We start from the raw sequence: 13,418 nt of genomic DNA, 5'->3' as shown, positions 1-13,418 counted from the left end.
GGGGCTAATTCAAAAATATATATAAAAAAATGCATCTAAATAAGCATTTGTCCAATTTGTAAATAATGAGATAATAAATATTTTGATTAAAACAACCACACTTTGAATACATAATTAGGGAAAAACATACAATAGCTATTTGCGTACACTTGAACTAGAACCAATGCCAGTGTTAATGCTAGAAATGTGAGCCATGTGGCTCAGACTAAGAGGAGGTAATTGCATCCGCCGAGTTTGCATTTTTTGAAAACGTTGTAGAATTGCTTCATTGTCTATAGTTGCAAAAACCTCGCACTCAATATAGACAACCAGGCTATCATTCATCCACTCGTCTCCCATTTTATTGCGTAAGTCAGTTTTCACAATATTCATCACTGAAAACACCCTCTCAACACTAGCTGTTCTTGGATCAAGGCATGATAGAAGAAGAAGTAATTCTGTGCTAGTTTCTGGGAAGCGGTTTTGCATTTCTTGTGAAATCAAATCAATGACCTAACATTGCAACAATGATAAAATTACAAATATTTCTAAGAAACTAAATTAATGAGATTTACAAAAATATAATAACTATAAATAATACTAACCTCACAGAAAATTTCAACGTGGTAATGGTGAAAATGAGTAATGACTTGCCCTTCCCGTCTAGAATGACCGCGGATTCGCATATTATCCCCTATATTAGGCACTGGGATTGAGTTTTGTTCACAAAAAAAGCTGACTTCCTCCAAAAATGCCTCACATCCTGTCTCCCTCAAGTCTTGAAGACGAGCCTTTACAACTTCAATCAAACGCATTGCTTGAACAATATTTTGATCTTTTTGTTGTAAAGCAAGTGATAACTCATTTGTTATTCCCAATAAATGCCTCATCAAATACATCACAAACACAAATTGATAATTCTCCATTTTTTCAATCAAATTTGCCGCTATGCCTCTATTATCATTTGAAGCACCATCAACATGCACATTTTGGAGGACATCTAACACTGAAGTCCACATTGAGATTAGTCGGAGAATGGTAGTGTAATGCGACCCCCAACGAGTATCACCTAGTCTTGCTAAGCTAGATTCTTGATGTTTTCCTCTACCACTGACTATCTCTACCTTTTCCAATTGCTCAACCAACCTATCATGGTGATGTTGCCGAAGTTGGTCTTTTCTTTTGCATGATGATCCCGCCGCGTTAACAATCATAATAACATATTGGAAAAAATCACTCACAATTCGATTGTCTTTAGCAACAACGACATTCACTAATTGGAGCTGATGAGCAAAACAATGGATATACCTTACATATGGATTTTCTTTTAGGACAATGGATAACCCATGTTTGGCAAATAGACAATCAATGGCATTCTTCAATGAAATAGCTGATGTATCTGACACATGAACCATAGCAAGGAACCGCTCTATCACATACCCATTCTTATCCACATATCGCAGAACAACTCCCATTTGCTCCTTCACTGACACATCCCGGGCTTCATCAATCATAAGAGAAAAATACTTATCTCCAATATCATCAACAATAGCACATGTAATTTCTGCTGCACAAGCATTTACTAACTCCTTCTGAACCTTTGGTGAAGTCATTTGATTGTTACCAGGAGCATTTTGATTAACTGTCCTAAAAACTTTATCATTCCGCAGGCTATACCACTCTAGTAACTCAAGGAAATTGCCTTTGTTTAATGAGCTCGAGGACTCATCATGTCCACGAAAAGCCAATCGTTGCTTCAAGAGAAAACGTGTCACATCTAAAACAGATGTTAAACGAGTGCGGTATTCAACCTCCATCTCATGTGAATGTGCAGCCAATTGGTGTGACACACTCTGTCTTTGATTTTGAAAACTCTGAAACTGTATTCTTGCATCATTATGCACACTGTTCACAGCACCAACATGCTCTACAAATTTTTCTAGAGCTTTTTTCAAATTATTGAACCCTATTTTAGTGAAAGCATCTTCTCTTACTCGATTTCCTATGCTTGGTGTGAAAAGATAACACCAAAAACAAAATGCTGCATCTTTAGTCACACTGTACTCTAACCATGGATGTTGCTTAAACCAAGCATCTTGAAAACTCCTCCTTTGTTTGCCGTACTCTTTTTGTGGGAAATTATGGACAATTGGTTGGCAAGGACCTCTTGTTAAATATTCCCTTCGAACTTGATCTTTAACCACAATATCAAAGTCTTCAATTGGCTTTCGTAGTCCCGGGTCACTAATAATGTCATTAGAATTGAAATTCACATTGGTCTTTTTCTCACTTGATTCAGAGCCTAGTGGTGTTTTTGGAGAATTGGATGACTCTTCACTTCATGGTCGTTTAATTAAGAATTTGTCCATGTCCAAATGGCTATGAAAGTGTATAATGCTATCCAAAGACAAAACAAACATGTATAAAAAAATTGATAATAAAATAATAGCTAGACATTCAATGCTAAAAATATATAAATGAAAGTGTATATTGCTAATTTAATTAAAACATTTTTTGTAATATATAAATGAATGCCATTTCATCAGTTGCATAGTTCATATTTCAATAAATTGAAAAATAAAATTAAGTAGATAGGCTACTTCAAGTGCATAATAAAGGGTTTTCTCAAAATAAGTATCAAGCAACTTACAGATGATGGCACAATCTTTAGGCTTTATATTTAGGAACTCCTCCACATCAAGATTGCAATAAGGAATAAATAATAACTTTTCTCCACACTACAATGCACATAACCAATAGAAATCAATTAACAAGAACAATTTAACACATAGCAAGATTTTTTAGTAGAATAAACATTTTTTATTAAAAATAAAATAAAATTAAAAATAAAAATAGTACAAATACATACATAGTACAATTTTTTTCATGTATGGAACCCTAAGTGTCTCATGAATTTTGTAAAAAAGAGATAGTTAATCATGGGAACTAATCTCCAAGTGAACTTTTGGCAAGTGACAAAAAAGAGAGTATGTATGGAATCCTTTTTTCTTCCTAATAAAATTCTCATAAAATTCATAGTTTTTAAACAATTTAACAAGTAAAATCCCAAGCCCATCTGCCCATATATTCATTGTTGTTGCCCCAACCCCCATGGATAGATGGAATACTCAAATAAGTGCCAACATTCATCAAGACAACCTGACACAACATTTGAATAACAAAGTCAAAGAGCACTTTGGTTGCATAATATGGCCATATGGGGTTATTTTATAAGAAGCATCCTGCATCCTTCTAACTTTCTAAGTCCTAAAACATTGAGTCAAATCCATCATAAATTCATAAACTCAAACCATTGAACCAGCCCCTCCAAGCATGTTTGATGTTTCATCCACCATCATTCCCACAACATTTACAATTTTACATGTTAACCAATAACCATGTCCACATTCTTTCTTCAAAAGAAAAAAACATTGCATGGACATCAACTATGAGTCTATGATTCACTTCACAGAATCACAATTTATACAAATCTTCTTTCTAAAAAATAAAATCTTAACACAAATATAACTTGCTTTACATGAGTTATGAGTTATAACCATTAACAAGCATAAACATAAAGTATTTTAGACTTTAAGCTCCATGAAACTAAATTCAATAACCTTATAACCATTAAGGCATTAACTATTAACCAGCTAACCTTAACATTGGCGTCCGGGAGTGGTGGAATCCAAGTTGCCAAATGCCAATTTTTAGATTTGAGATTTTGTGAAAGGGCTGCAGCTTGCAAGAGAAGGAAATGGATGAAGAAGGAGAAGAAAAAGAGAGGAAGGAAGAGAATATGATGCAAATTAATTTGGCTGCCTTTCAAGTTTCAATGATTCAATCTTTTCATTGTAATTTGTAATAGATGAGTACATACATAAGAAGACAACAAAGATGTAGTAGCCCCTATAACTCTATGAGACATTTCTACAAACATGTGGTATGCCAACCCATTCCCCACTAACTTCTTGATTGTTTACAACCAATCATGCTTTTACTAATTACAAATTTACATCTTAATTACCCTGTCTCTCATTGTTTAGTTAACAACCACATTACCATAATACCATGACACCATCCATCATAACAAAATCATCCATTGTTTGTCTAGTGTCCATTGAATCATAAATCATTGATGCACTCATGAGTCATGGCTCATGCACGGATGCACCCATGGCCATAAATCATAATAATACCAGGCTGAGGAGAGTCCTTTGCTCATTATCTGATCGTCGGCGTTCGGCTCGCCATCACCAGTCGCCCGTCGGTAGTCCGCGTCGGCGTTAGTGACTTGATGGAGATTCACTCATTCACAGCCATAAAACATTAGCCATCCAAGATTCAAACATAGGGGGGCTGATTATGGGCAATGATGGGGGTGGGGGCTGCAATCAATGGACAATGAAGCTTATCAATGGTTTTTCAGGAGCCAAGGGGGGGCTGAAGCCCCTGCTCGCCCCCTGGTTCCGCCACTGCATGCAAGTAAATTAAGTTTTGTGGTAACTTGCTTGGTCTTTTTTTTTTTTCATACATGCTAGTGAATTCATACGCAACATCTTCTCATATTTTAGTTCTTCTTTAAATTAGAATAGAAAAGGCTTCCTAATACACTAGAGTCAAAAGGTCTGATTAGCAATTGATTACCTTTGTCAACATTTAGGAATCTTTATTTTATTATTGTTTAATGAAGCTATTTTTGGCCATGAAAAACTATGTTGAGTATATACATCAAGAACTTAATATATACTCAGCATAGTTTTTCATTCCTTTTTAAATAATTTGTTGTCTAGAATCCATTTTTGTCAAACAAGTAAAAATTAACTTGCTCTTATAATTAAGTAAAATTGAGGAAAAAGAACTCTTGCAATTATTTGAGATACCTTAATCTATGATTGTCATTATTCTCTTCATTTAAAATTCTTATAAAATTTGTTGTTTTATAATAATAATAATTCTTTTTGAGATTGATTTTGTGGCAGTTATAACAGCTCTTTCTTTTAAAGAAAATTGATTTTGAGGCAATTATAACCTCCTCAAAAATTTTAGAGGTGGTTTAATTTTATCGGCTCTAGAAACAATTTTCATAGCTGAACCGTACGCCGATGGTCGTTAAAAAGCAACTCTAAGCTATGGAGTCGACTTTATAATAGGTTGTTTAGAGATAGTTGGAAAAAAAACCAGTGCAGGCAGTTAGTTTTAACCACCTCTATAGGCTTTACAAACCAATTCTAAATTCCTTTTTTTGTAGTGACACTAAGTACTAGATACTGTGCTTCAACAAGGCTAGGTAGTTTCTCTATACTTTTGAAAGTTATCTATTAGTATATTGATGTTCTACTATCTTTCCATGCTTTGTTATATTAAGTCCAGTGCATTCTACATTTTTCTAAGCTTAATTTTTAAGTTTTTAGAGAACTTGTATATGGCTACGAACTAAATATATCTATTGAAAATGAATGATGCTTAACATTCTTGTGATTTATGCTTTTTGTTAAGTTCTTTTCTTTTTTTAGTCTCAACATTATGTAAGAATATAGTCATGAATTAGATAATGTTTCCAGACCTAGTGAAAGGATATGTAGGTAACATTAGACTAAATCAGATCTACATTGCAAGAATTTTAGGGCTTAATGGCTAATGTGAGAATAATTCAAAATGAGTTGTACATGACAAAAAAATTTAAAAAAAGCCTTAAGTTATCCTCTGATATATAGTTTGAGATTTCGATTATCAACCATGCCACGTGTCACCTCCTTAGATAGTTTGAGCCTCTGGTTATACTTGACTCCACGTGTCATCTCTTTGACCCATAAAAGGAATAAAGACTGATCAATTCTAGATTTAGTCAATTTTTTTTAAAGCCATATTAACTATCCTTGTTAAACACTAAGGACCCGTTTGGATCATGGATTGTCTCCTTGGGAGTGGGAATCACATGCACCCATGAATCCTTAGCCCATGTTTGGTAACCAGGAAAGGCATAAATAGTGTTTTTTCATGGTAATGGGACTAATGCATGTGGATGAGTGACACTCCTTTACAAAATGGGGGGTTTAGCTCTCCTTAGCATGGAAATGTCTATATTACCCCTCTATTTATATTTAATTAATATTTAAAATTAATATAATTAATTAATAAATTTAATTATTACAATTTAAACAAATAATTATTAAAAATAATAATATTTAAATTATTTTTATAAGTGATTTTTTTATTTTAATTAATTAATTATATGTTAATAAAATTTTTTACTTTAAATAATTAATTATAATAATTTAAATTAAAAATTTAAATTGTTATAATATATATATTGATTAACATAATAAATTAATTTAAATATCATTATATTTTAACTATTATTATTATTATTAATTTTTATTATTAATTATTATAATTAAATATATTAATTAAATATGTGAATTAATTATATTAATTTTAATTATTTGATCATATTAAATTAAAAATAAATAATTATATTCTAAATATTTAATAATAAATAATGGTAAATTTTTTTATTATTAAACATAATTCATTATTTTATACAAATGATTTTATTTATACAAAAAAGGGGTATAAATGTAATTTTGATCATATTTCTTTCTTACTTTTTCCTATTCCTAACCCTTATTCCCTCAAACCAAACACCTTCATCATTATCCTCCTCTTTCCCCCTATTTTTATTCCCACTCCTCCCTTCTTCTCATTCCCCCCCTTCCCATTCCTATTCCGCAATCCAAACGGGCCCTAAATAAAGACAACCTTTACCCTTCTTTCTGGAGAAAACAAATAGATAGCACTAGTAATAAAGAAGAGAATATCATCTATCTGGCTATTAAACAAGCATTAAAAAAATGTTGAAACCCATTACTCAAGACTCAAGAGTCATCAAACAAAAAGGTAATGTGATTATAATATTGCTTTGCATGTAGAAAGTGTTGATGTATGGCTAAATCATGTGCTCCTTTAACGCATTTTAAAATGGTATAGACAGCCTGAGCTTCTCCTTTTGAGCTTTTTTTTTTTCTTTTTATTTCCACTTATCTCTTTCTCCCTACTCTATTGCCATGGCAAGTGGAGGCATGCCCCTCTATCTCCACCTTCTTGGGTGGAGATAGCTGCTATTGCTCAACAACACCCGAGTTCCTCACCCCTTCAAGAAGGTCCGATTTTAGCAAAGCTGAAGGTGAATACCAGCGAGTTTATCCGAGTGGATTCTGATGCTATCCTCCAAGCAAGCATGAGATTTCAATATGCACTATATTGGAAGTTTTTTGGTAAACCTCCATCTTTTGAGCATTCTAAGACAATACTTCAAACCAAATGCTCTAACTTTGGAGTGATCCACATTTCTAATCTTCCTAATAGTTTTCTCTTATTGAGATGTGAAACTCATGATGTCATATTGAAGCTTTTGTTTGAAGAACCATGGGCAATTAATGGAATGGTGCTTCAGCTCTCCCCTTGGCAACCCTGCTTTATAGAGGCCTTCACTAAATTAACTATTATGGCGATCTGGCTCCAACTACAAAATCTTCTAGTGGACTTCTAGGATGGGGACTTGCTTGACTCTATCACTTTTCACTACGGTCGGCTTCTCAAAATTAATGAGTATACTGCCTCCTTATCCTAATCAAAGTTCGCTCGGGTTTGCATTGAAATTGATCTATGAAAACCTCTCAAACAAGGGTTTTGGCTTGGTGATAATACTCATAAGATTTTAGTGGTTTTCTATATGAAAATCACCCTACTTTTTGTTATCTTTGTGGACTGGTTGGGCATGGATTTAATAACTACAGCCGTCGGTGTATGGACTGTCAGAAAGAATCTCCTACACCCCCCTTGTCATGCTTTTGATAGCCAAAAGGGGATCGTGGTAGAGGTTCCTCTAGTTCATCCTTGCGCTGGGCAGGAGGCAGTGAGTGGTCTGAGCCAATTGAACATCCAGGATCCTAAAGGAAAGCAAGTGATTCAATCTCCTGACTCATAAGAGACCGCTTTTGGCACGTGGATGATGGTTTCTAGGAGGCGAGGTCAAGGTGGAAGCCGAGGTGGCGCTCGGGGTCCGATCTCACGTGCCAGGATGCTTGGATCACGTGTTGAAGTGGGAGAGAGTTCCAAGGCATCGGGTTCCTGCAATGCTTTCGTTCATCAGACACATCGAGGAGCTTCCATTAGGGGTCGTGGCGGTCATGTCGAGTGATGAGACCATTATCCTGTTAAGGCAATGCTGCAACTTATAATGGGACTGCATCTATAGATGTTGGTGTAGTATCCTAAGAAATTTCAACAGGCCTTGATCCATCTACCTCTGCTTTAATTCCTCTCTCTAACAATAACCCGATTGCTTTGAGTTCAGATAATCATAAAGATGTGACAACTGCCGCAGAGAAAGTTTCTAGGGAGGTGGAAAGACAGTCTGGTCCTCCACATTTGAGAACCTCCTCTCTGATACTTCAAATCTTAGACAAGATCTCGAAGGAACCCATCCCTCAGACCCTGGCAGAGGCTCAGTTGACATGGTTTTTGAAGCCTATCAACATCCACTCTCCTCCCATTGATGAATTAGAGGAAGACATGGAAGACTCTGATGAAGAAGATGAAGAGATGTCTGATCCTAATGAGCCAAATGACCTGATGACCTCGGACCAGTTCTTACATGGTTATAGGAACGAGAACTTGGCTCAAAAAGTTCCTCAAGCTATCTTGGCTTCCCATTAAAAGGGAAGGATTGAGAAGGAAAATGAATAGGCTCATGCCTAATCGTCCTTGCTATTCTTTCCGTGTTATGGAGTTGGTCTTCCACGTTTCTTCATCCTAGGATGTTAGTGTTCAAATTATTTTGTTTCCTTTTCTCTTTGTCTTGTTTGTATGGATATGACTAAGATTATTTGTTAGAATTGTGGGGTGGAAAGGGGAGGGGTTTCTGTTCGTGACACTATCACTCGTGTTATGAATTTGATAAAGAACGTGAATCCTCTCATCTTCTGCTTAGTAGAAACAAGAGCGGCTACTGTCCAATTGGATAATTTTTGTTCCAAGTTAAATAATCGCTTGCACTAGGTAGCCATTGAAGCAGTAGGGTATTCGGGGGGAATCATAATAATTTGGAAGAGTCAGCTATGGCTGGTCATGCCGGTTGATGTCTCTCGCCACATTATTCACTTGGTCATCTCTCCAGATAACTCTTTCAGTTGGATTGTCTCAGTTGTTTACAATCCTAATAGAGCTCAAGGTCAGTTGTTAATTTGGTCTAAGCTCTAAGTTTTTCCTCTCTAAACTTACCTTGCATTTTGATTAGAGATTTTAACTTTGTTACATGACTACAAACCACACACATGTTTTTTTAAATTAGTTATTTTTCAAATTTGGCCACCATATTAGGTCTTATATATTTATCTCTCTTACATTACTACAAACAACACACATGTTTTTTTTCTCTAATTTAATAAAATCCATTTGAAACAAATGGATTAAATTTTCCTAATACTCTTATATTTCCCCATCTTGATCTAATAAACGACATTTATTTATCTACAAATGCCCTTTTACTTGTAAATATTTGTATTATCCTTCCTTGAGAAAATTTTACTTTTAAAATTACTTTTATTTAAATTTAGCACTTCATTGGGTCTATATACTACATCGCTACCTTAACCTTATCCATAGTCTATAATAGTAGTGTTAATTTATGTTTATTAGAGCAAAGATTTTCACAAAATCTTAGAGAGTTATGTTGGTGATAAGAAAATTGAAAAAAAAAATTATATTAGAAGTATTTAGAAAAATCAATAAAAATTAGTTGAATTTATATTTATTTATTTATATTTATTGTCTCTTTCTGTTTGTGTAGTTCACTTCACATTAAATAAACTATAAAATAATTTAATTAATTAATAAATAAAATGAAAGAGAATGTGGTGAATTACGATTGATTTCATATCAACTTTAACCAATCCAACTAGCATCCTTTTACCACCTCTAGAATAGAAAGATATCCGTAATAGTTAATGGCATAATCAATGGTATTCTTTAACTACTTGAGAATTTTTCTTACTCCATGCTAATGCATGTGACTTGGATTATTAATGTATCAACTTAGTTTTCTTACTGCAAAAGCGATATTAGGTCTAGTGCCTGTTATTGCATACTTCAAGCATCCAATTATCTTAGCATATTCCAATTGCGAAATTAAATCAGTATTATTAATTGCCAAGGTTATGCTAGATCAAATGGAGTAGAGTCAAGCACACAATCATAATGATTAAATTTGTAAAGCACATTTTCAATGTAATAAGATTTTAAAAGTTATAAATATTTCTTCTGCTCTTAGTTAACATACAAGTGTCACATTTCTTTGTTCATTTTCCCACAAAAGGAATTAAATTTAATTTTACCATTTCATGCATCATTTTGAAGTGCATAGGTCCAATTTTATTATGCCATAGAAATTCATTTGAGTCAAGCAAATAAGAAGAAACTAGATCTTTATTAGTATTCAACTTGAACATTCAATTAAAAAGGTAACCTTTCCCAACAAACAACCCCCATTTTGAGAAGATAAAGTTATTTCTCTCAAATACAAGTTTGAAGATTCAAGATTTTTCTTCACTTATGGTACATTGTACAAATTGGTTAGCGTTAATTTCTTACCGGATGTGAATAGAAGTTCTACACTACCTATACCAAGTATATTACCGGTAGTTGCACTCCCCATGTTAACAACCATCCCTTCCGTTGCAGTCTCTATGGATTTGAAAAGAAACTTATCTTTGCACTCATGCCTCATAGTTCCGGAGTCCACCCACCAAGCAAATTCTTCATCACTCAAGCTTTTTCTTGCTTTCTTTAATTCTTTCCTTGCAAATGACCATGAAGCGGCTTTTTAGAAGCATTCTTTGAAGGGTTTCCTTCTTCCACCATATGAACGTTATTTGAGGGTCCTTAAGATTGAATTGAATCCTAAAATATTCTTCAATTCCAAGAGACTTAACCAAATCATTAAGAGGAATGTATTCCTTTTATGTTTTAGACTTCTTTTAAAGTCCATCGACGAAGGGGCAAGTTTATAATGATTGACAAGATTATAATTGTCTCATCCATGTTTAAGTCATGTAATTTAAAATGATTTAAGATTCTTTCTAACTCATTAAATTGCCCCATAATTGACCTTTCATTATTCATTTTGAAATTATTCAAGTGAGAGACAAGAAATTTCTTACTTGCAGCATCCTTCGTCATATATTTTGTCTCAAACTTTTCCCATAAATCCTTTGTTGTCTTATCTCCATGATAAATGTCAAATAAATAGTTTGATCTCTCATTAGGGATATGCCCATAGTAAATTTCATCATCCATTTCCAATTTTTCACATCTCCTTTGGTCGGTAATAGTTTCATTGTGATGCTTTTGAGGTTTGGCTTTATTTAAGACTTACGAAACTTGGAGAGAAACTAAGAGAAAGTGATTGCATTTTTGTCAATGTAGAAAGTTTCCTTCATCATACCATTTAAGCTTCATGCAATGGTAACTAAACTCTTCATTTTTGACGCCATTTCCTATGGGATATCAATTCTCCTTTAAATTGTAAGAACACATGATGTACACTTTGGATTCTAGGCATGGAATACTTTCCTAAAAGAGAATCAGCCCCTTATAATGTGCGACAAAGGTGAATGCTAAGCCTTTAGGATAGAAAGAATCCCCTTACAATGTTGCACATGACAAAGTAAGCCTTAGGGAAACAAGAATGTGTTTGTTGTTGCACTTGAAGACGGAGAGATTTTTAAAGTGTTATATGCTCATTCAACATGTTTGGAGATTCCAAAATTGTAACTCATAACTACTTAAATATAAAAAGATGTCTTATAACTACTTTAACTTCTTTTATTACACCAATGGATGGATCCTAACTTTTTTAACTTTCTTTTTACATAAAGAGGTGTCTTCTAATCACTACAACTACTATAAAAAAAAAGAAGAAAATTATGATTTTAAAAAATATTTTTAATATTTAGAAGTATTATAATTGGAATTTTTATTATCAATTGATTTTTCACTAAAATACCCTTTTCAAATATGTCCTAAATATATAGAAATTCATAAGATTTTGATATAATATTGTTTAGTAATAACTATGTTTTATTATTTAAAAAAATAAATTTATAATTTTAAAATATTTAATTTTTATTAATATTAATTAGTCAAGCTTAATTACTTTAAATAATTATAATTTTTTCTCCAACTTAATATTTTAAAAAAATTATTTTAAAATGTTTAATTTATCAACATCTAAATATTTTGATAAATATATTTTCATATCAAAGATATGGCGGAAAGGAAAAACATGAAATTTTCTTATTTTTGAATCTTTTAAAAAAATTGATGTTATAGTAATTTTATTGTATTTAAAGGCTATAATTGTTATCACCAGTTCACTATAGAAGCCTGTAGATATAGACAGCCAAATAATGTTTTCCAGCTTGTTACTATAGCGGCCTGTTATTATAGCAGTCTGTTGCTATAGCGATTAGTAGCTGTAGCAGCCTAGTACTGTAGTAGTCCAGTACTATAGCATCCAGAATTTCTACATCCTTTTTTCCTTCTTCTTCTTTTTCTTCTTCTTCTTCTTCTTCTTCTTTCTTTCTTTCTTCTTCTCATTTCCTTCTCATTCAGCCGAACACCTCAAACTCTAGAAAAATTTTCCAGCGACCATTCGGCGAATCAAAGCATCCGTTCTCCTCCTCTCATCTTCTTGAGCATAATTAGGCTTCGATCCAAGGTTTTTTCTTTTGTATTTCTCTCATATTTCCTTTTTTTGAAAATCTTTGAAAACCTAGAAATACATCTTGGTTTGGGTTGATTTTAGGCTCAAATTGAAGCCAAGGTCTTTGTTATTCATTTGTGTGAATGTTTGTAAAGAAATTTCTTGTTTAGGTGTGGTAAATCGGGATAAAACCATTGTTTTAGGGAAGGTTTACTTTAGCAAATTCTTCAATGCCGAGTTTACTTTAGCACCGACAAGCTTTACTTGTTTCTTTGATTTCTTATTCTTAGGACTTCATTGTAACCTTTAAACCTAGCTTTGAGCAAACCTTAGGATCGATTTAGGGTTCTTTGGTAGAAGGGACCTAGGGTTTCTTTGCTTCGATTTTTGTACTAATCTTTGATTTTGTTTGTTGTGATTGGCAAGGAGGTGAGATGTTAGCTCGAAGCAAAGAGTTAGCCGAGGATTAGCTTGCGAGGAAAAAAAATCGTTAATCTTGTGAGTGGAACTATTAAGCATGACTCTATTAGAAGATTACCCATATTTATATGTTTAAATAATCTATTTTGCCTAATAAGTTTTTGTGGATTATTACGATTGCTTTTGAGAAGTTTTAACCCTGGAAGGAGTTTATTGCTTGGTGCTTCTTTTATGCAATTTGTCTTCAAAGGAA

At 33.3% G+C, this 13,418-nt stretch overlaps 1 protein-coding gene across 1 annotated transcript; it reads right to left on the bottom strand.

The window, feature by feature from the left end:
* Nucleotides 1-147: 147 nt before the first annotated feature.
* LOC120255935 (zinc finger MYM-type protein 1-like) lies at nucleotides 148-1,796 on the bottom strand (the record flags this gene model as incomplete). The annotated part of the gene is made up of 2 exons (XM_039263702.1): nucleotides 585-1,796; nucleotides 148-492 (listed from the first exon to the last, which is right to left on the bottom strand). Coding segments are annotated over exons 1-2 (1,557 nt in total), but the record flags the coding sequence as incomplete, so codon positions are not given.
* Nucleotides 1,797-13,418: the final 11,622 nt, after the last annotated feature.

Source organism: Dioscorea cayenensis, unplaced genomic scaffold (assembly GCF_009730915.1).
Source record: "Dioscorea cayenensis subsp. rotundata cultivar TDr96_F1 unplaced genomic scaffold, TDr96_F1_v2_PseudoChromosome.rev07_lg8_w22 25.fasta BLBR01001244.1, whole genome shotgun sequence".
NCBI classification, from domain to species: Eukaryota; Viridiplantae; Streptophyta; class Magnoliopsida; order Dioscoreales; family Dioscoreaceae; genus Dioscorea; species Dioscorea cayenensis.
Note: the sequence above shows the minus strand (reverse complement) of the source record. Positions and strands in the feature narration are given on the sequence as shown.